General features: G+C 41.3%; 1 protein-coding gene across 6 annotated transcripts in view; it reads left to right on the forward strand.

Moving 5' to 3' along the window:
- Window positions 1–993: 993 nt before the first annotated feature.
- RUBCN (rubicon autophagy regulator) overlaps window positions 994–22,710 on the forward strand; it is a 54,150-nt gene continuing 32,433 nt past the window's right edge. For 2 of the 6 annotated variants that reach the window (XM_089508633.1, XM_089508636.1), the window contains exons 1-4: window positions 10,025–10,206; window positions 15,658–15,741; window positions 17,010–17,163; window positions 21,985–22,091. In XM_089508633.1, the coding sequence (XP_089364759.1) occupies window positions 10,027–10,206; window positions 15,658–15,741; window positions 17,010–17,163; window positions 21,985–22,091 (525 nt within the window). In that variant the 5' untranslated portion in view covers window positions 10,025–10,026. Of the gene's footprint in view, window positions 1,012–5,627; window positions 5,689–7,292; window positions 7,348–10,023; window positions 10,207–15,657; window positions 15,742–17,009; window positions 17,164–21,984; window positions 22,092–22,710 lie in introns of those variants that run through there. The other 4 variants (XM_089508635.1, XM_089508634.1, XM_089508637.1 and 1 more) reach the window with 4 other exon arrangements.

A 22,710-nucleotide genomic window follows, 5' to 3' on the forward strand; every position in this document is an offset into this window, starting at 1 on the left:
AGGCTCCCATTGCGCTTAAAGTGGAGTATAGTGCTATAATTGTGTAGTGTGAAAGAGCCCCTTGTAAATAGAATGTTTACTTAGATCAGTGGTTCTCCACGTTCCTAATGCCGCAACCTTTTAATACAGTTCTTCATGTTGTGGTGTCCCTCAACCGTAACATTATTAATATAATAATATAAAATATGTGTTTTCCGATGGTCTTAGAGTCATTTGACCCCCAAAGGGATCGCCATCCACAGGTTGAGAACTGCTGGTTTAGATGGTCCTGTGCTGTGATGTAGCATGGTTCTGAAGATTCATACCGTGATGCATGAGATCCATCCCTTAAAGAAAAAGCCCACAGACTAACCATTAGCATCAAGCTTGAGAAAGATTTCCTTACTTCCTCACAGATCTCTTCTAGGAGACATTGGGCTCTCTCTGTGCTTCTGTGCAGGCAGCTGTGTAGTTGGAGTATATCTTTTGGTTTAGCGATGTCTAGTATTTGATTTATTTGTGTTTATTGTTTATGCCTCAAATGTCTGCTTGTTTGCTATTTTATAGTTTTAACATGCTTAAGTGTTATATGGGGCAATAACAACCAACAGGGATGCATTCTGGATGGCTTATCCTGGGCATAAGCTGTCTACCAGGCCTGGCAGCTGAAACTGGGTCTAGAGCAGCAGTGGGCGACTGTTTAGCGGTGGGGACAATTTTCATTTCAAGTGATGTCAAGTCACTTCCAGCTGCTGGTTTATCACAACAAGAAATTGTCTGGATATATCCAACTGTAATCATACTAAGACTGGCAAAATATCTTCTTCTAAGGTGGGGTAGATAGTCTTTGGCCCTCCAAATGTTCTGTGACTCCCATCATCTCCTACCATGGGCTTTGTTGACAAATGCTGAACATGCTGCTCTCAAGGTTCACTCTGCCAAGCCTCTTTTATCTACTGTACATACTCATGTCTAGAAATGTTGGTTGAAAAACTGACCCAAAAACCCAAGTGGACTTATCCACAGGTCAATGTAAGTACTGTACTTGAACTGTTATTTTAAAAAATGAAACCATTCCCTTGTAAAAGGCAAGAGTGTAACCTATCATGGAAGTACTGATTCCCCCTCCATTCTCTCATCCATCCAGTTTTTTGAGTATGAGCACAGTTACATCTCCTAGAATTTTCTAAGTTCTTTGTCATTGTTTTCCTTTCCTTCATCCTTTCAATTCTTTGTTACATGCCCCTAAGTTTTACCCTCAACCTATCTTTGCATCATATCAGAATCATAGTTTTAGTCTGAAAACTTGCCCTTAACTTATACACGAGGTTGATTTATAGTTGAGTATATACACTAGGTTGTGCTACTGGCTCCTAGGTTTCACTCTTCTGAAAAGTTGCTGGAATTTTACTTTTGAAGTTATTCTGCATGAGGTGCAGCTGGGACATTACTTGAATCAGAAGTTAATAGGTGGTTCAAAGCAAGGCGCCAGCTCAAGACCTTGCATGTGTTAGTTGTGAAAGAACAGGCTGAGATCTGACCTCTAAGTCCTCTTGGAGAAAGAGTTCCAGGACAGCAGGAGAAGACATAGACCAGGTGGTGGAACTACAGGTTCAGCAACGAAGGAGTGCTGGAAGCAGCATTAACATGCTCATGGTCTAAATAGGGGTAAGAGGCAGGACTGGCCTAATCTAGGAGGCTTCTCTTTTCCTTTTTTTGGGGGGGAGGGAAGACCCTCCATTTGCTTCGCTTGAGCTTTAGTCAATGTGGGAACAAAGCATATCGGTGACAGTAAGGCTTTATTAAGAATGCCATGACCAAGCTGGCACAGGGCTACTTTCTGCTAGGCGCGTTACAGACCGCCCCTTTGGGACGGCCTGTAGGCGCACCTTTCCCTGCCGGATCGGGGCCTCAGCGGCCAGAGCGGCAGCCGCTGAAGCCCCGATCCGCCGCTTTCCGGCCTGCGGGAAAGCGGCAAAAGGCCCCTTCCCCGCAGCCTGGAAAGGGGTGTCCTTGGGGCTTCAAGCCCCAAGGACACCCCGCGGTGGCGGGGAGAAGGAGAAAGGGGCCGTTTGGCCCCTTTCTCCTTTGGTCTGCTGGTCGCAGCCGTCTGAAGGCTGCGCCGTCTGGAGGCGGCGCGGTCGTCACGTATCGATGGCAGCGGCCGTGTGGAACGGCTGCCACCATTTTGTGCGCGCACAGCACGCACTAGGGTTAGGGCGGTGCGGAAGCACCGTCCTGTCTTAACCCTAGCACGCGCTCTGGGCGTACTTTTTAGCCCGTCTGTAATGGGCCTAAGTCAGCCAGCCACTTCAATTCTTGGGCACATCTTTTGCAACTTAGTAAGGAAAAGAGCTGCCATTCAAGCACTATTGCTTTAGATTATTTCCCAAATGATTTACGTTTCTGTTTCTCAGGAGAGCTAACGTTTTGTGAGAAACAAGCCTAACATAAGCCAATTTGCTGCTAGTTGTCTAGGAAACCAATGCCTTGTCTCCAAAGCTGGCTATGTGTAAGTCACAGCTTCTCAGCCCACTTTTTCAAGTTATGAAGCAAACATTGGAATGGCCTTTTCAGAATTCCTGCCTGGGAGGTGGCCCACAGGAGTGACTGGTGGACAAGATTGTTTTTCTGTCATTAAAGCTGCTGTGCGGTATGCAGTTACCTAGAAGTAAAATACCATTCAGCTTGTCTTTCTTCCTTCTGTGACAAGAGTCTTCTGTTAATGTCTTTTCCACTGAGCAACCCCAGAATCCCCGATGCACAGTGCTAATGTTGGGCACTTTCACATTTCAGGAATAATAGGCAGGAAGTTGTTCTGTCTAGGCTAAGAGTTTCACAGAGTGGCTGTGCAGACCAGCCATTAAGGCTGGCCAAGGGCTGGAGTCAGGGTTCGGCGTCCATACGACACATGCTCCAGCTCTGCCCTCATGGCAGTGTGATGCCATGCACCGCACCACACAGCGCTTGGTGTTGTGGTGCGCCTCTGGTGCTGCGTTTAGATGATGCAGCGCCCAAGGGGCACTGAGAGTGTGTGTGTGTGTGTGTATTTTGGGGACAGTATTGTCCCAGTTGTCAAATGTCTTGCTCAAGTATCCATGCTTAGTCACCTGATCTACATTGTGTCGTCTTCGATTATGGACAGAATCACAAATTTGCTGCTTGCTTTCTCTTTTTGCAGTTGTTGTGTGTTTGTTGCTTTGTGCCTTCAAGTCGTTTCTGACTTATGACGCCCTAAGGCGAACCTCTCATAGGATTTACTTGGCAAGATTCTTCAGAGGGGGGTTTGCTATTACCATCCTCTGAGGCTGAGAGAGTGTGACTTGCCCAAGGTCAACCAGTGGGTTTACCAGCCCTAGTCCAACACTTTAAAACTATTAAACCACACTGACTCTGGTTCTCCACTATGCCTTAGTTATCTGCCCCAGTATACATTTGAAAATTACCGACAGGTATGAAGAAATGTCAACAGTGCTGTTAGTATGATCCAGGAGCTCTGTGTCAGCATGTGTCATCTTGCTTTATAGCCCACACCAATGATCCCAAACTCTGGTCCTCTGGGTGTTTTGGGGCTTTTATTCCCTGAAGTCTCAGTCATCTTGGCCAATGGTCTGGGATTCTAGGAACCAAAGTCTAGAAGGGCCAGAGTTTGGGAATCACTGACATATATATTCTCTGCATATCAGAGTATGGTATATATAGAGGTCTGAGGAAGAACAAGTCAGGATAATTCATGCCTGCTGACTTTCCTGCTTACCTGGTAGCTTTGAAACTACAGTTTGCTATCACTGCCTAAGATATGCTTGCACTGAAGGGAAAGCATGTGAGCATATGGGCTCCCTTCACCTATTTCAACGGCTGGGCCTGTGAGTTATTCCTAGCATGTCACAATTTTCATTTATATACAGCAGCCATTCTGCAACCTTCTTAACAAATATGGCACATACAGCATGGATGATTGTGAAATGCAGTTATTTGGGTAGCAAAAATATGTAACATTGGTCCTGATTGGTTGTGTTGTCTTTTACCTATGTTCTGTACTGCTATATTTCTTAGATCAGAGATTTAGTCACAGGACGGTGTGCCTCTTACACAGTTATGCTGTACTTTCATAAAGTTGTTGAGAAGAGTTCAGAAGCGCTTGTTATGTCATTGTGCTGCAGGAAGAAAAGACATTTGATGGAATGTCCTGTTTTGTGTTAATGCTAAAAAGCTCAGCTATTGAAAAACTGGCTCTTCTACCTTAGGCTGAGTACATTTGAAAAAATTGTTGATTTTTTAAAAAAGAGAGTTGTTTTTCAGACAGCTTGACTTGGTAGCAACACTTCGTGGCTGTGTTCTGAGTCACTGCAGCTGACTCCATCATGTTTCTTCAGATGAGAGGCAGAGAGCTTCTGGCATGTGCTTAACATGGCACTCAGGCTGATTGTATAGAGTGTCATATTTATTTAAATACATTATTTTCTGTCCTTTGGATTAATTGTGGGCATACGTAAGTAGAAGGAGCTGTGGAATGGGATTAATGAGTTCATGATCCTGGGTTTGATTTTGGTAGTTTCTTACAGCTGAAGTCAAGAAAACCTCTGTCTCTGACAGACAAAAGTCACAGTCAATAGGAGTAATCAGTGGGCTACTTGGGTGCCTTGCATATTTATTTATTATTTATTTATGGTATTTATACCCCATCCTTCATACCTAAATGCTCTCAGAGCGGCTTACAATTATTATTGTAATATGGACTATATCCATTTTGGGAAATGGTTGTAGGTCACATTTTGCAGATAGAAGAACACAAATGCAGTCTCCTGTACTTCTTGAAAGGCTATTAGGTAACAGACATTGAGACTTTGGAGAACTAGAGTAGGCTGTGATCCAGAACACACTGCAGAAATAATCCAGTTTGAGACCACTTTAACTGTCCTGGGTCAGTGCTAGGGAATTCTGGGGACAGTAGTTTTGTCAGATATTTATCCTTCTCTGTCAGAGAGCTCTGGTGCCAGAATAAATTACAATTAGCAGGATTCCCTAGCACTGCCCCAGGGCAGTTAAAGTGGTCTCAAACTGGATTCTGCAGTGTGTTTTGCACCTGTGTTGGGCAAGGTGACCAATTAATAGTTCAAACCAATGTTAAACAGCTTCTTACATAGTTGTGGTGTCACATTGTTCAGTTAAGCCAGTTCTTCAAGCTTCTATAGCGTAAATTTACTGGGAACTCTTTTTGATCCTCGAAGGTACATGTTGGCGATTCATGGTGGGTAAAAGGAAGAATTTTACACAATTAAACTATGGAGTTCACTTCAACAAAATGTAGAAATGACTAGCAGCAGGGATAACTGTAAAAGACAATGAGCAAATTCATGGAAGATAAGCCTATTGATGGCTGTTACCAGTATGTCTCTGTATACCAATTGCTTGGAATATACAGAGGAGGAAGCCATTGTACACATGTTGGTCTAGATCAGATAGGATGTGGAAGGAACAAGAATTATTAGGTGTCATATAGAATCACAGAATTGGAAGAGACCACAAGGGCTATCCAGTTTAATCCCATTTTTTCCATGCAGGAACACAGAATCAAAGGACCCCCGACAGATGGCCACCCAGCCCCTGTTTCAAGACCTCCAAAAAAGGAGACTCCACCACTTTTCAGGGGAGTGTGTCCAACTGTTCAAGAGTTCTTACTGTCAGGAAGTTCCTCCTAATGTTGAGGTGGAATCTCTTTTGCTATAGCTTGCATTCATTGCACTGGGTCCTATTCTCTGGAGTAGCAGAGAACTCAGGAGTTTCCTAAACTAGCTTTGCTCCTGGATAAAGAGGTAGCAGCTGTGTCCAGCTTTGCAACTGTACTTCATTATTAAGTGACTTCAAGACATTTCTAACATATGGTAACCCTAAGGCAAATCTATCATGACTGGGCAGGGATTCAGATCCTGTTCTTCCAGAGTCCAAATTTGAACCACTACATGTTGGTTCTGCGATCTTCTCTAGAAAGGACTAATCTTACAACAGTTTACACAAATACAGTGGGCCCTTGTTATCCGCTGGGGTTTGGTTCTAGGACCTCCTGTGGATAACAAAATCCATGGATGCTCAAGTCCCAGTAAATATAATGGCAGAGCAAAATGATGTCCCATATATAAAATGGCAAAATCAAGGTTTGCTATTTGGAATTGATACTTTAAAAAAAAAATTCCAACTGTGGATGCTTGAATTCATGGATAAAAGCATCCGTGGATAAGGTGGGCCAACTGTACCTTAAGTTATTTCCATTTTAGACCATTGTAATGTACTGTACACTGTTTAGTTGGAACGTGGGATGTGGAATGTAAATGATTTTTCAAATGCAGTTTTACCTTTAACAAGAAGAAATGATGGCAATTCCAGTTTAGAACAGTGACTCATTTGCAATGATGTGTTTGGTTGGCATCTGTTATTATTCTTGAAGCCAGGCTTGTAATCATTTGCTGAAGGGTGATGATGATTTACCACCCTCCCTTTCCTCTTGCCATTGTGCCCTTTATTCTTCACTATTTCCCTTGGTTGTTACTATGTTGCTTGTTCAAGGGCTAACCATTCTTTGAAAAAGACATTTCCACCACTAATTGGAATAGAGTAATTTCTTACATGAGAGAAGGAAGAAGGACTGTAGTCCCCAGCATTCCTTGATATTGGCTTTACTGACTAGGGCTGCTGGCTTTGCTGGCTAGGACTTGCAGTCCAAAAATCTCTACAGGACCAGATGATTCCTGTCCCTGATCTATCGTGCCTAGGCCCAGCAGTTGATGAAGGGCCCTCCATCCATCCCAGCTGTCACTGCTGTGGCCTCAAAGACAATAGCCAGCATCTCTTGAACTCAATCTCCTCCCTGGCTGCCATCCCCTTTTCCTTGTGTGTCCGATATTTTTAGACTGCAAGCCACAGGGCAGGCAACTGTCAAAAATTGTAAACTGCTTATATAAAGTGCCATGTATACTGCTGGTGCTATATAAATAAACCATCATCAGATAAATGGTGAGATGGCCTGCAAAGGCAAAAGTAGTAATAATAATAATAAAAAAAATTCTTTCTATCCCGCCAATTAAATAAGATCGAGTATAAAGATTATAAAATTTGGTTGCCTCCCTTCGGTATCCATATTGCTTGAGTTTGAGGCTGCAAGGGTTACACCAAGGGCTACCGGGCACACGTGTTTTGTGAAAGGATTTTGAGTTTTAGAGGATCACAATGATATGTCTTCTTTGAAGAAATCTTGCCAAGAAAACTCCATGATAGCATCGCCAAAGAGTCACCATATGTTAGAAAGGACTTGCAGGCACACAACAACAACAATGGAAAAGAGAATGAGCAGAATTCATTAGACCTCAAAAGGTAATGGACATATTCTTGGCCAGCAGAGTGTTGCTGTCATGAACTACATAAAGCCCTCACATTTACATGGTGCTTCCTTCCCTCTTTGGTATGTCTGCATTTGGAAGCAGGAGTATAAACAAATGCTGCTCAGGAAGCCCTAAGAGTGCCACATTTGCAATTTATGTTTGCTCACAAATAACTGCTACTCCCTTCTGAAATTGGCAAATTACCAGTGTGCTTTTTCCATGTCAGTCCACTGACAGTAGCATTCTTTGGCATTCTAAAAACATTGAGGGGTGTGTATGGGTGTGTGTGTATATATATATATATATATGCACACATGCCTAATTGGTAAGTAATGCCACCATTCCTGAATGACATGTAGAAAGCACTCAGCATGCAGGCATTCTTTCCCTGCAATATGGTTTTGCAGAATGCATTTTAAGAATAGCTCTCCAGGAAGAGCAGCAGATTTTCTCCTGTGGCTGGTCTTTAACACAGACTTTCAGTGAACTGAGCCCTTTTTTAAAAGCGGTAAACTAAGCAGCTTCTGTCCTAGGGTGGCCCTCTGAGTCTTCATGCCAATAAGTGTCCAGCTTTGTTGTTAAGATGCAAAGCACATTCTTGCAATGCACTAAAAAACAGGAGGAAGTTTCTAAATATAGGCCTAACTCAGTGCCTGCCAGCCCTCAGTTCAATTCTTTCTGGCTTATGGAGTCCTTGATCTTGAGCTCCAGCATTCTCAATTCCCCAGCCTTAATCTTTGGTCCATCCTTTCCCGCTACTCCTTTATATCTGGAACCCCTTCCAAGAACATTTTACACGACACTACTATTTTTCATCCTTTAAATCCCTTGGCTTAACTCCTTGTCGCAGTTGAAATGAATTCTAAAGATGTGTAATATGTTGTTTCATTCTAAAATACATTTAAAAATCCTGAACTCAGAGCAATGCTCATTAATTCACTATAACATGAGTCACTCTGCCTCCCTCTGTTGAGCTATCAGAATATCAATTGTAAGCTTCTTGGAGCAAGGACCCATCTATTTTTGCTTATGTTTGTAAAGTGCCATGTACTTTGTTATTGCAGAAGCTGTCTGGATTGCAGCCTTTTTTCTTTTGACTGATCTTCAATTTATGATCTAGTAAATTCTACCTAGATTTTATTATCACCTTTGGAAGCCAACTTCATTGGTTCACCAGCCAGATCAATATGTTTAGAATGTATTAGAAATAAGCCTTCATAGTCATGGCCCCATCTGTTATATATTTTTTGCTTTATGTACAGTGCTGTGCAAATCTACAGCACTATATAAACAAATAAATAAATAAACAAATAAATAATAATAATACTGTGGACCAGGCTCCTGAGGCTTTTGTTGCTTCTAAAAGGGCTTTTATAGCTTTGTTTTCTGTGACTTGTAGATACTTATTGAGTATGCTTCTCCCTTTTTTGGTTAGTTAATTTTTGGGTTTGTTTTACTGCAACGGATAGTTGACATTATATATTGCAAGTCGCCTAGAGAAGGCTGTACTCTTGAAAGGCATCTAAGAAGTATATAAACGGTCTTCAAGGTAGCTTCTCTCCCACATAAATTATTTCTAAGCAGCTGGTATTTGGAGCCAGAGACTTCTGAATCTGAAAGTTCAATTCAGTTGCCATGGCTAATGGCTCTTAATGAGACCTTCATGAATCTGTCTCCACTTTCTTTTACTCCAGAGGCCATGGCCTCATCCTGGGAAAGAACACTTTATAAGTTAATTATGTATTGTGAGCAGAAGAACCTCGTTTTTATTACTCTGAACTGGCGAATTTCTTTGGATTCATCTATTTCTGAGTGAAAGAGGCAGGGATGTGGACAGACACACTCACAGAAAGAATTGATATGAGATTAGAATTGTGAGCAGACACTCACACAAAGAACCATGCTTTTGAGTGTTCCTAGATCCATTATTTTTATGTGTAAGAGGCAGGGGAGGTACCTAGAAGCGTGGGCAGACACACTTATCCAAAGATTCCTCTGAATGTTGGAAAGCCTACAATTCCTTCTTTTAGTCAGAATGATAATGAACCTGTACATTGTGAACTTGTAAACTTGCATCTTAGGAAGTAGGCTAAGGGCCTGAACAGACAGGCCAAAATAAAGCTGCTTTGGATCACTTTGGAGGTATGCTGTTTAAATGACACATGCATCTTAAGAAGCCAGAAGCTGTGCCAAAGCTGCGCTCCAGTCTTTAGGAATGGACTTTGGCTGTGGCGTGGGTTCTGGCCTCTTAGGACGCATGCAGCATTTAAACAGCATACCTCCAAAGTGACTCGAAGCAGCTTCATTTTTGGCCCTAAGTGTACAAAAGCTAATGCTTCAATTTCTTTTGCTCAGTTATACAAGATTTCTTTTCATACTGTGAAGACAATTGAGGACTCATTGTTTGTTTAGAAACCCAGGCCCCTAGAGACTAAATGTCGGGCGGGGGGGGGGGGGGGAGGTGTGTCAGGGTCTGGAGCAGGAACTCTGAAGCCAAGCAGTGTAGCTGCAGCATTGTCTAGTGTAGGTGAAATAGTTGTGTTGCACAGCATTCAGATCTCTATTGAAAGTGTAGTTGGATCTGTGCTGCTATTACATTGTTTCCCAAGAGGAGATTATGGTGTTTCTGGTGTCTGGAAACAATGCCTTCATCTACACTGCAGAACTGACAATGGTTTGTTGCTGGTATGTTTTCAGGAAAGAGCACTGGAAGCTGCTGGGCAACTTGAAGACTACAGTGGAAGGTTTGGTGTCAATCAATAATCCCAATGTCTGGTCAAAATATGGCGGCTTGGAGAGGCTCTGCAGGGACATGCATAGCATCCTATATCATGGTCTCATCCCAGATAAGGTAGGTTTCCCCGTGTTGAGCTATCAAGAATTTATGGCTGTGCTTTTGCCACTGGTAGTTGTGTCTTCATCACTTTACTTGGAATTGTCACAAAATAACGTATGAGGAAAGGGACACTTGAAATGGTCTAGTCCAAGGATAGGCAACCTGTTAGCCCCAGCTGCCAATTTTCTGTCCCTGGGACACTGCAGCTGCCATGCAAACCACCAGAAATGCCCCACAGATGGGGAAAAAACAAAATGAAAGTGTTCAGGAGTCAATTCAGGTTTTGAGAAACAAGTATTTATTGATGCTAAATGGCCACATGATTTATTTAGAAGGTGAGTGACCAATCCTGTAGGCTTCTGAGAGAGGCAATTCAGTCCCCCCCCCCACTTTGTCCAGAAAAAATTGTCCAGGGAAGTTAGATGGGAAATTGAGAGCCGCAAAAACAACCTTGGAGACACCTGTGATCCCTCCCCTTGGCTGCTCTTTGCTCACCCCTGATATAACTTCCCACTCCTTCCCAATGTACTACGTCTTGAAATAAAGTAGACACAAATATTATTGAACAGATTATGACCACTGAACAAGGGATATGAAATAGGTGAGTTAAAGAATGAATCAAGGACCAACTACTGTTTCTATTTTTAAAAGAGCAAATGTACAGTGCAAGCTAAAAGACTCATCCAGGTTTCTTTCTTTCTTTCATATCCCGGATATTTAGTGGCCTTAAGCAAGTACGGTACTTTTCTCTCTCCACCTTAGAGCGCTTCCTGTCTATCAAAAGCTTGCAGCCCTTCCTATATGAGAGGGTCTTGCTTCCTTAATGGCCCCTGTATTATTTGTTTTTACCCTTCTATTTTCCTTGTTCATTGCTTACTTGGTTTTAACCTTTTCCCATCCAAATTTCAAGCTTACCAGCCTGATCTCCTGTCTGTCTTCTCAACACCTATCTTGGTTGGAGAGGACATTCTCCCATTCCCCTATCAAGTGATAGAAACTTCTGGATACAGTGGTTTGGAAGTGATCTTAAGAGAAACAATGGTGCTGTTACTCCTTCATCACAGAGGGCTGCACACTAAGCCAGATATCTGGCCAGCTTATCCTCAAGAGACCTCCAGAGGTTATGACCCTTCCTAGGTAACCAATTTCATTGTCATAGAACACTAGCCAGGAGATTTTGCTAGTGACCAGTCTAAAGGGCAAGGCCTTGAGGGCATGCAGCAACCTTGGGGAAGCTGAGCAGGTTTGTATCTTGCAAGTACCTGGATGGGTGACTACCTGCAAATCCCATGCATGCCACTTCTATCTAAAATAGGACACAGATCTTACTTGATTTCTCTCTTGATGCCTTCTACATAGATGGGAGAGTACAGTTTGAATTCTTGGGATCTGCTAGAAATTATAAAAGGCGGGAGAGCATCTGACAATCCTTGAGTTCTCACAAAAAAGGGGAATCATATGCATGCACAGCTGATAATCTGTAATGCTTTTTCAAATGAGCTATCAGTACATGAGAGGTTTTTTGTGGGGTTGTCCTGAATCTACTGCCAGTCAGTTTCTCTTCCTGAACTAATGATGTTTTCCCTTCACTCTTATATAGACCCATTTTGCTTCCTCTTCCTCACTTTAGTTTTTATTGAAGTGGTGGAACTTTAGCCCACGTTCTGTTGCCACTGCCTTTGTTGAACTGCAGTTACTACATGAATAGCAGTAGCAGCAAGAATCAATCATTAACTTGCCTTGATCATTTTGTGGCTGGAATATTGTACTTTTGAGATAAGAGTTGGTAATATCTGTTCTGCAGGGCTTTCCCCTGCCTCCAAAGATACAACCACAAGAGGTATCATAAGAGCAGAAATGCTATAATCCATGTTATGAGTGATCTTTGGATTTTCTCCAGACAATAAAATCAGTAAATCAGTTTCTCCCTTTCTGTCTGTGACACACGTTTACACCTACGCCCTTTGCATTTTGTGAAGGTGATCCTAAGCTTGAAATTGTGTATGGTGTACCTTTTGATAAAATGTGATGAATCAGAAGGAGAAAAGAGGACTTTCAGTGCTTAAAATAGGATTTAAATGCTTTAAAAAATCTCTGATTTTATAAACAAAAGAAAAAACCTAAGCCATCTTAGTAAAGCGTGAATTCTGGAAATATGATTGACACTATGCCTATTAGGCACCTTCAGTATTGGGCTGAGGGGGATTTTTTTATGCCCTGGTTCCTGTTAGCTTCAGATCTGAGGGTTAGATTTGCATGTTCTGTAAACAGAGCTCCAGAGTCCATGGTCGGGTTGCTTCCCCCCTCCACGTATATTATCTGCCACCTTGCATATACAGTGAAGTTACGTCTTCTCATTTCTTGTAAACTCATGAAAAGTATTTGTGGTGCCACCCTTAATTGTTGCTATGTTGCCCCTGTGCTTCTTACAAGTAATTACTCCATGGCACAAGCACCAATGATGTCTGCCCCATCAGGGGTGCTGGAACAACTGACATTTTGTTACTTGTATCCCTTTCAAGCAATGAATTGGCCTCTAGATGTTGCTGGACGCTAATTCTCATCATCTTAGATCATTGGATACATCTGCTGGAGCTGATGGGAATAAGAGGCTGACAAAAGCTGAAGGGCCAAAAGTTACCCATCCCTTAACCCAGTGCTGCTTAAAATATCTGATATAGGGTTGGCAGATTATTGTTCTCCAGCATCCCAGGGACCAGTACTATGTTTGTGTCCATTATCTACTATTACTTCTTTCTTTCTTGGAAACTCCCTGCGACTGACAGCCACTAGGCTCATGCCTAGTTTAAATCCATTTCAGTCCATCTTCTTCAGTCTCCTTGATGACCATTGTCAAGGGAGAGAACAAACCTTTTGATTGTGCTTGACCTCTCTGTGACTTTTATAATAAAAATAAATAAAACTTTTATTTCTATCCCGCTTTTTGTCAAAATAATCATAACATCGTACAAAGATTAAAATACCCCAATATATACATACTATCTCCCCCCCCCCCTTAAAAAAGGATTAAACAGTATTAGGATAAAAATTCAACAATTAAAACCAGAATGATAACCAATAACCGATAACTATGGACTGAATCATCACATGTGTGGCAGAGTCTTGTGTGGCTGAGTATTTTATTCCAGGAAGGCCTGCCGGAAGAGATCCGTCTTAACAGCTTTCTTAAAACTGTCTAAATTAGTGATTCAATGGATCTCATCCGGCAGGCCACTCCATAACTTGGGAGCGGTTGCAGAAAATGTCCTCTGGGAGGTCGCTGTCAGTCTGGTCTTCAAGGTCTGTAATAAATTCCTCCCAGAGGACCTGAGTGTATGGAGCGGATTATATGGAAGCAGGCAATCCCTTAAATAAATTGGGTCTAATCCATGTAGGGCTTTAAAGGTGATAACCAACACCTTGTACATAGCTTACCATGGTATCTCCTTGAAGTGACGCTATGGGCTGGGCCCAGGAAGCCTCAGTAGCTAGGAGTACCTCTTTTCATCTCCATCTATTTTGCTAATTATCTTTCCTGAGCAGAAGTAGCTTGATTAGTGATCCATCCTCTGGAACAGGGATAGGCAACTGTTTTGAGCCGGGGGCCGGGTTGCTGTCCCTCAGACAACTGGGGGGCCGAAGCCAAAAAATAAATAATTAAATATTTTTTTTAAAATAAATAAATAAACCGGGACAAATGTAGGATAACATTTTCAAATGGTGGACACTTTTTTTAAAAAAGTGGAGGACACGCAAAAAATTTGCTGTTTTTTTAAAAAATGTTAATATAAATGCATGTTTCTGAGGTGTCTATAGACAATTGCCCCCCTTCCCCCTGCGCGCGAGAGGCCAAAGGCCCCGGCGGCAATCGGCGGCAGGACCAGGCTGGGGCCGGTCCCAAGGCCTCGCCGGGCCACATCCGGCCCGTGGGCCGCAGGTTGCCTACCCCTGCTCTGGAAGGTATTTCAGTCTACTATAGATGAGACAACACTTTAAGACAATTCTGAAACTATAGCTAAGCACAGAGACAGCAGGCTAAATAGTGAGGTGTTGCACTGGGATAGCTTTACGCTACTCATATATTGATTAATTAATATATTTCATCCCTCCCTATGGCTAAATATCTGAAGCTTACAATAAAGTTAATCAATAGGATCAATTTAAAACAATAAATTATGACAATAACATTTAAAATATTGAAAATATATTAAATCATTTAAACCAGATTATTTGAAACCACTTAAAACAATTTAAAATAGTGCTAACCATAGCACATGCACAAACAGGATAAAATCAGTTAGGCCCAAAGAATTAAATAATAATAATAATAATAATAAAAAAATTGAAGGCCATGTTCCGACTTGGTGCCAAAATGATACCAGGTTGGTGCCAAGTGGGTATCTATAAGGAAAGTATTCTACAACTAGAGTGCCACCACTGAGGTAGGCTTCTCCCAAGACCCTCCACAATGTATTTACTCTACTGATGGGATAGAGGATGGCCCTTCCAATAGACCTGAAAGATCACTACCTCTCATTTGAGCCTGCCAGAAATTTGAGATTTTCAGAGAAGCTTAAAAGAGATGGCGCCAGTCTAATTTCCTCAACCAGGGATTTCTACAGTCATTGTGCTGCTACAGAGAAAGGCCTCTTATAAGGACATCTAACCTGACTTCAAAAGGTATTGGGGCATGCAAAAGGTCTTGGCACAAGCCAAATTAATCTATTTCAGAGTAAACAATATATTTATTTTAGCAGGGGTTTTGCCAGTTAAAATCAATGAACTTCAACCCAAGGAAGCACATGCTAAAATAAGTTGGCCTTAAATGTGGTGCTAGACTTGTTGTTTTTTTTATCTTACTCACTTTACTTTCCACATGTGTAACTGAGACTGTGCAACTGCAGCCTCCTTGAATCCCTTTTTGGGAGAAAGGCGGAGGTATAAACCCCATAAATAAATGAACACTATTTTGTACATAGGTTATCATGCTTATCTTCCTGCTTTAAGGTAAAAGGTAAAATAAATCAATTTTGATTGATAAAGATTTACCTGGCTCACTTTCAGTGCAGTGCATTCAGGATAAAGAGATGTGGTGCCATACCTAAATTTTTGGCTTTGCTTCTGCCAGATGTTCTACTGGCAAAAGGAAAGCTGTGTGTGGAGTGTTTATTTTTTTTTTTAAATTATTGTTATTTTTTGCAAGTGCATGTTCAATATAACAGATTGTTGCAGAAGTAGTACTTTGGGTCACCTGATAAGCTTTGGTTGGTAGTTCAAAGCCAGCAGCTATAAAGGAGTTAATTTCCTTCCCCTTTCTAGGCTGTTCTCCTATTGACGGCTTGTGTGTACTCCCCCCCCCCCCCCCCCAATGCAGTGAAGGTTGCACTGTCCTCTCAGTCTGGACTCTGAGCACTAACCAAGCCGATGCTGCCAAGAGAATCTTAACTGTGCGTGTTCCTTGGGCAGGTGTGTTGTCGGCAGAGGGATTACTGGCAGTTTGTGAAGGACATCCGATGTCTGAGCCCACATACGGCCCACCATGTGGAGAAGGTGAGCTATTTGGGGGAAGTGGGGAGGGAAAAGCCTGAATTTTGTGGGGTGGGTGAATGAGTGGAAAGGAAGAACTGTGATGAAGAGCAAAGAAGAAGGCTTATCATTATAAACAAGGTGAGTGGAGGTTGCCTGCTTCTTTGTTGTTTTGACCTTTGCAGAGGGTCTAAAAAGCAAATTGCAGAGAGGTAGTCTAAAAGGAAATGGTATGTAGGTCAGAGAACCTATGCTGTTTTCTGGTTTCTAACGTATGTTTTAATATTAGTATTATTTAACTATTTAATTTTTTTTTACAATTAATGTTTTAGCTTTAGTTCTTTAAATTATTGTAAGCTGTTTTGAATCCCATTTTGGAAGAAATGCAGGATATAAATCCCATAAATAAATAAGGTGGTGCTGAAGGGGAGTGGGAGAAGCAGACAGCAAGCTCACAGGTGGCACATAGAGCTGGGCTTGCAAGCTACTCAGAAGAGAAGCATGTGGCCTCAGACTTGGGGGAAAAAACATTTGCAAAATACTAAGGGAAAGAGCTAGTTAAATTGGATTTTGTTCCAGCTCCTGTTGATATTTTGGAAGGGCTTATCAGGCTGGGTAAAAGTGAAAGCAAGGGTTAAGTGTGAATGATCTTTTGCAGTGGTCAAGCCTTTGCATTGCTCAAATAGTTTTTTAGCAGTGGTGATCTGGTCCCGGTGATGGGAGTGGAAGTATTACTTGCTCTATTCTTGATGTTTTTGGCTGTTCCTCTCACGTTTCCATCCTGAAGTAATTACTAGCTTGTGGCACAGTGCCAGAATCCAACTGACACCCTTTGTGAGCATTCATGACATAAAATCAAAGGTGGGAAGAGGATATCAAAATGGGAGAAGGGGATGATTTGGACAGGTTTCATATTGGAGTGCATGCAGACTCCTCTGGAGACAAGCAGTTAAACATGTTTTATGTGCTGCAGAAATTCTCATTTCAAGATTTATCAGTCCAGAAGATGTGGTCAGGCAAGGGCAAATGCAGTTGCTTCCTTCCCTGGAGAAGTACAAAGCAGGTCTTCTCAGTCTAGTCCCAGGAGGCCATTATTTCCCCTGTTTGCCCACAGCTCAGACCACACTGCTTCTCAAGTGTCAGGTGGCGCCTCAAACAGCCACTATGCTAATACTTTCTGGGAGCTTTGCAGACTGAGAAGGACATTTAATCGATGATGAACTGATAGACTGCTGTCTCATTACCTCCTGGCCTTGGTCTGCATTTTCTTGCAAGTCCTATCTGTTTTTCAGTTCATCAGTCTGCATGAGAATGGACAGCGAAACACTGATAGCGACCGAGCCATTGCAGAGCTGTGGCTCCAGCACAGTCTGCAGTTCCATTGCCTGTCAGCTCAGCTGAAGCCTCTTCTTGAGAACAAGCAGTACATCAGGAAATTCTATGCAGGTAAGATGAAATTGGCACCCAGCATGTGTTGTCTTATTCCTCTTCCTGATCAAAATGAGTGGTGTGATATTCCCCTCTGCTTGGGAGATTGCTTTGAAGGTTGTATCCCTGTGGTTAGCAACTGGCAGTCTACACACAAATGTGACTTCTCTCCTCCTTTTCTTCTCCCTCCTGCTTCTGCTCCATAGACCTGCTTATAGGCAGCTGGGATTAAAGCTGTAACCTGCCCATGTTGTCAATATCTCTTGAACTTCATAAGGCGAAAAAGAAAAAATGGCAGAGGTTTACATTGCTGGCACCATGAGCATTTTCAAAATTTTGAAAAGCTCATTTGAAAAAAATAAATACAAAACTGTTTAAACAAATAAAAATATTTAAACAATAGTGTATGTTTTACTGACGCTGGTTTCAAAAAGTAGAATTAAGTTTGTTCCCTGCTTGGATATATTGTGGCACTGAGCTATATCTGATAAAGGGTAACTAAGTGAAAATTCCTACCCAGTTGCCAAAAAGACTGGTTTGGCTTTAATCTCTGTTTGCATAATTGTGAGAGAGGATCTTCCTTTCTGATTGGCTGAGATGATCTGGATCTAGTTTCAAGCTATAGTCTCAGTAGGGAAAAAATTGTTGTATGGAAACATCATGTGAACAAGAGACATGTTTTCATCACCAATTGTTATTTATTTTATTTTATTTATGGTATTTATACCCCACCCTTCAGCCCTAAAGGCTCTCAGAGCAGCTTACAATTATTATTATTTTTAATTAGACGGTTCCCTGCCCTCAGGCTTACAATTTAAAACATGTTTTATAGCACTCCAGTCAAAAATCTCCCAAGTTACCTTGCTTAAAATCAATAAAAACAAAACAGGCCCTGGCTGCAAGCTAGTCTAAAAAACACAGCACAAAAGGAAAAGGGGTTGAAGTAGAAAGAAGAAAGAGAAGCAGACTTGGGGACTAATTCCTAAAGTAGCATAGTACTGTACTTCTTATAATGATCACCTGAGATGGAAACCATTCAGGCAGAGGAAACGCCAAATGGGGTTTTCTTTTGCAGCCTGATACTGCCACATAACAAACTGTAAGCCGCTCTGATAGCCTTTTGGCTGAAGAGCGGGGTATAAATATATTATTATTATTATTATTATTATTATTATTATTATTATTATTATTATTATGTTATAACTACTTTATTTATTATTTAGAAGTTATCAGATTTCCTTTTCTTCTTTCTGTCTTTTTATTAAGTTCATTATTTATCATATTTCATATGGTTTATCTGGTTTTCATTTTATCCGTGGATGGGTTGAATATATTTGACTAACAAACCAAGATATTAATACAAATTAATACTGTACTCCCAACTGATATCTAATAACTATGGGCCTGTTACTAAATACATGGAAGAAGGAGAAATTGGAAGCAGGGAAATGCTGCCAGCTATCCTTTTCAGGATACATTCTCTTATCACTAAGCTTTACAGAAGAATTAATAAGGCTTCCAGAATTGGGAAAACAAACTGTCCTTGAAAACGCCCCTGTGTTTGTGCTCACGGGAGGAGGTTTGGAGGAGATTTTAAAAGATTTAAAAAGATGGCAAAATTTAAATATATCATGGATGGGAAAAACAGCCACAATCAAGATGTCAGTTTTACCAAAAATTATCTTCCTTTCCCCAAAATCTCCCCATATTTGTTAATGACGAACCATTTAAAAAATGGGAAAAAGATATATCCAGTTTTATCTGGAACAACAAAAAACCTTGAGTAAAAATGAAAGTTTTGCAGGATTCAATAGAGAAAGGAAGTTTAGCAGTACCGAATTTAAAATGGTATTACTATGCATGTGCTTTAGATTGGCTATCAGATTGGATAAGATTAGAAAATAAAAGAACAATAAATTTGGAAAGGACTGAATTAAAATTTGGATTTCATGGGTACCTATTCTATGAAAAGGTAAAATTGGATAATAATTTTAAAAATCATATAATTAGGAAAGCACTTGGCTCAAGCATAAAAACCAGGAATCTGGGAAAAAATATAAATTAAGATGGTGTCCAGAAATTCCAGTATGGGCATCGTCTAATGAGGGGATGGATATTCACAAGAGAAGAACTTGGTGAGAATCATTGGGTTACATATGCAGATATTACGAAGGAAAACAAGGAAAGAGAATAATGAAAACTCAAGAAGAATTGTGGGAAGAGGGTCCCTCCTGTAACTGGTTTGCTTATAGACAACTGAAAGAAAGATTTTTGATGAATCAAAAATTAAAGATACATTCTCTTATTAAAATGTCCTTACCCCCTAAATTACATTCTCTTTTCCAGACATTACCATTAACACCCTCTCCCACTTGCTTTAAACGCTGGCAGGTATCTATAAGTACAGTGGTTTTTAATAACCAGAATTCTTGATTTCTGAAATATTTTATATGTATTAGTTCCAGGAAGGGCTTCACTAGGAACTCAGAGGAAGGGTTTGGCTGGTAGATCATAATTGCTTAAAACTGGAGGGACAAGCTACGGAGCTTCTCTGGGAAATGCATCCCATAATTGTTGGCTTTGCCTTGGGGAGAGTCCAAGTTCTTCAGAAAAACAACAACATGCTAGTTAAAGCATTACTTTTAAGACTTTTATGTTTGTAGGCTTTTACTGTACTGTCAGGATGACTTCTATGCCGCTATGCTAAATATCCTGCTCCTAACAACTGCAGAGTTAATTTCATGAGTGAGTGGCATCACCAGGAATACCTCTCCAAATGATCTCAAAGACCTAATAGATCCATGCATCTGTCAGGGCACCAGAGGTGTGGTAGCCAGCAGTGTCCCTTTCCTTTGGGTTGCATTCTTATCTCCTTGTTGAGTTCTTTTAATCCAGCCTGAGTATGCTTATGGTTTGTCATTGTGTGCCTCCAAACCATTTTTTACTTATGGCAACCCTAATAGGGTTTTCTTGGCAAGTTTCTTCAGAAGGGGTTTGCCATTGCCATCCTCTGAGGGCAAGAAAGTATAACTTGCCCAAGGTCACCTAGTGGGTTTTTATGCTTGAGCCAGGAATCAGACTCTGATCTCCAGAGTCATAGTCCAGCACTCAAACCAGTACTCCAGGCTGGCTCTCATGCTTATGACCATAGCCTGTTAATTTTCAGAGTACAAAGCCTTAAGTGTTTAAAGCTTGTACTATGATGGCGGGGGTGGTGGTGTTTCCCTGTTCCAACTGATGTAGTCTGAAGGTTGATATCTGAGAGGCTTTTGTTTCCATAATACGGCTGCAGAGGCTGTTGTGCAACTATTCTTTTGAGATGTGGGGTGTCCATGTTTATGATGCAGCTCTTAAATAACACACCAAATGCTGTTTCCTTCAAAAGTAGCTATGCTGGCACGAAGTTTGTTAAGATTTTTTTAAAGAAAAAATTGCATTTCTATACATATCTGTAATTTGTGCCACAAGTATGCTTATTCAGAGACTTGCCTCTAAGGTAAACAACTTTGTAAAACTGAGAGCAGCTAAATAGGTACACAGTGGAGAAGTAGGCAGCACTGTTGCTAAAGCTAGAACAGAGGAAGTATCTTGGCCCAAATGCCTTTAACTTGGCCGCTTCCTTTACAGACTGCATTTAACTGCAAATGGCCCTGCTTAACTTTTCATATGTCATGTCAACATGGAGATACACAGAGGACCTTTTGGAGACTGCCTCACAGGCGTAGAACTCACTTGTAGCTCACTGGAACGCCAGTGTTTTCTCATTGTCTTCTTAGACCAGGGGTAGGCAACCTGCGGCCCGCGGGCCGGATGCGGCCCGGCGAGGCCTTGGGACCGGCCCCAGCCCGGTCCTGCCGCTGATTGCCGCCAGGGCCTTTGGCGTCTCGCGCGAGGGGCATGGTGAGGCAATTGTCTATAGAAGCCTCAGAAACATGCATGTATCTTAATATATTTTTAAAAATCAGCAATTTTTTTCGCGTGTCCTCCGTTTTTATTTAAAAAGTGCCCTCCATTTCAAAATTTTGTCCTACATTTGTCCCAGTTTATTCATTTATTTAATTTTTTAAAACTTATTTAATTATTTATTTTTTGGCTTTGGCCCCCCAGTTGTCTGAGGGACAGCAACCTGGCCCCCGGCTCAAAAGGGTTGCCTATCCCTTGTCTTAGACCAATGATTTCTGGTCATTGGTCCTCTAGATGTTTTGGAATTCAGCTCCCAGAATTACTGACTGGTGGCCCAGCTGTCTGAGGCTTGTGGGTGTTGAAGTCCAAAACCCCTGGAAGAAAAAAGTTTGGAAATCACTGTCGTAGTTCACTCCTATCATTTTTTTATTTTAAAGTTTATTATTATTACATTCAAATGTACAACAACAGTGTGTGTGTATAAACTAGGAGTTCACTCCTAGCATTTGAGGAAATCAACCTGGTCTACGAAAGCTTATGCTACAACTTTTTTTGCACAATTAGCCTGAAAAGTGCTAGAAGATCCCTTTGTATATTAATTTGGTTTAGCTTTTTGATCATTGGCTTTGTCAGTTATGAGGTCATTCTGCTATTTTATTTTTTAACATCTTTATATTCTTAGTTTTTACTACATACTGTTTATTTTTAGCATTTCTGTGTGCATGTCAGGGCAAAAAACAAAGTACATATTAAGTCCCCATCTTCTGTCTGGAAGCCTTTAGATTACTTCTCACCCACATCCCATCCCAGTTCCCTGTTACAAAGCCCATAGGCAATGGAAATGCAAACATTATGTATGATGTGAACCAACAAACAAAAGAGCAATAGGCTGTTTGAATCTCAGTTCCCTCATTTTCTTCCCTCTTCCTTTCACAGACTCAGCTTTTCTGCTCAGTGATGCCCATGTCACAGTCATGCTGCAATGCTTAGAGGCTGTGGAACAGAACAATCCTCGGCTGTTAGCTCAAATAGATACATCCATGGTGAGTGGGGGCCATCTAATTTCTTCTTGATTTGTATCTTTTTTTATCTGGCCCTTGTCCTTTCCTTCCTTTTGCCATTACTTTGCTGTTGTCCTTCACAAAGTGCCTCATTTAGGAGCAAACAAAGGCCTTTTTAAATATATGCCTTGATTACTTGACCCCAGAACTTAGATGCTAAATGCAATTGCAGCAGAACTGCAAAACAGCAGTCAAGACAGAATCTCTCAGCTGGCTGTATCTATAGATAGGCTGCAGCATTCATCACATAGGTAGAAACACAGAGCACTTGCTCCAATTATCTCAAGCTATTTGAGAATCTCTCCTGGATAAATAGCTTTCTAATCCCACTTTCAGAAAGAAGAGGGAAATCTTTTTTCATCATCCCTGCTGTGGATAGGATAAGAGGCAATTCGCCTTCCTCCAAATATGTAAAAGAAGTTCAAGCCGGTCTCTGCCAGGCTACTTTAGATGTATAACCATGAGGTGGCAGTTGGATTTAATTAGTAATTTTTGTACTGACAGAACCTAAATAAAAGAGCAAAAATGGATCACAGAATTCTCTGAAAGACAGTTTGGCAGCCATTTCCCATCTTTCCTTCTGTTGCAGAATTGCAGGAGG

This window comes from Sceloporus occidentalis, unplaced genomic scaffold, assembly GCF_023333645.1.
Source record: "Sceloporus occidentalis isolate IW3139 unplaced genomic scaffold, rSceOcc1.0.p SCAF_2, whole genome shotgun sequence".
NCBI classification, from domain to species: domain Eukaryota; kingdom Metazoa; phylum Chordata; class Lepidosauria; order Squamata; family Phrynosomatidae; genus Sceloporus; species Sceloporus occidentalis.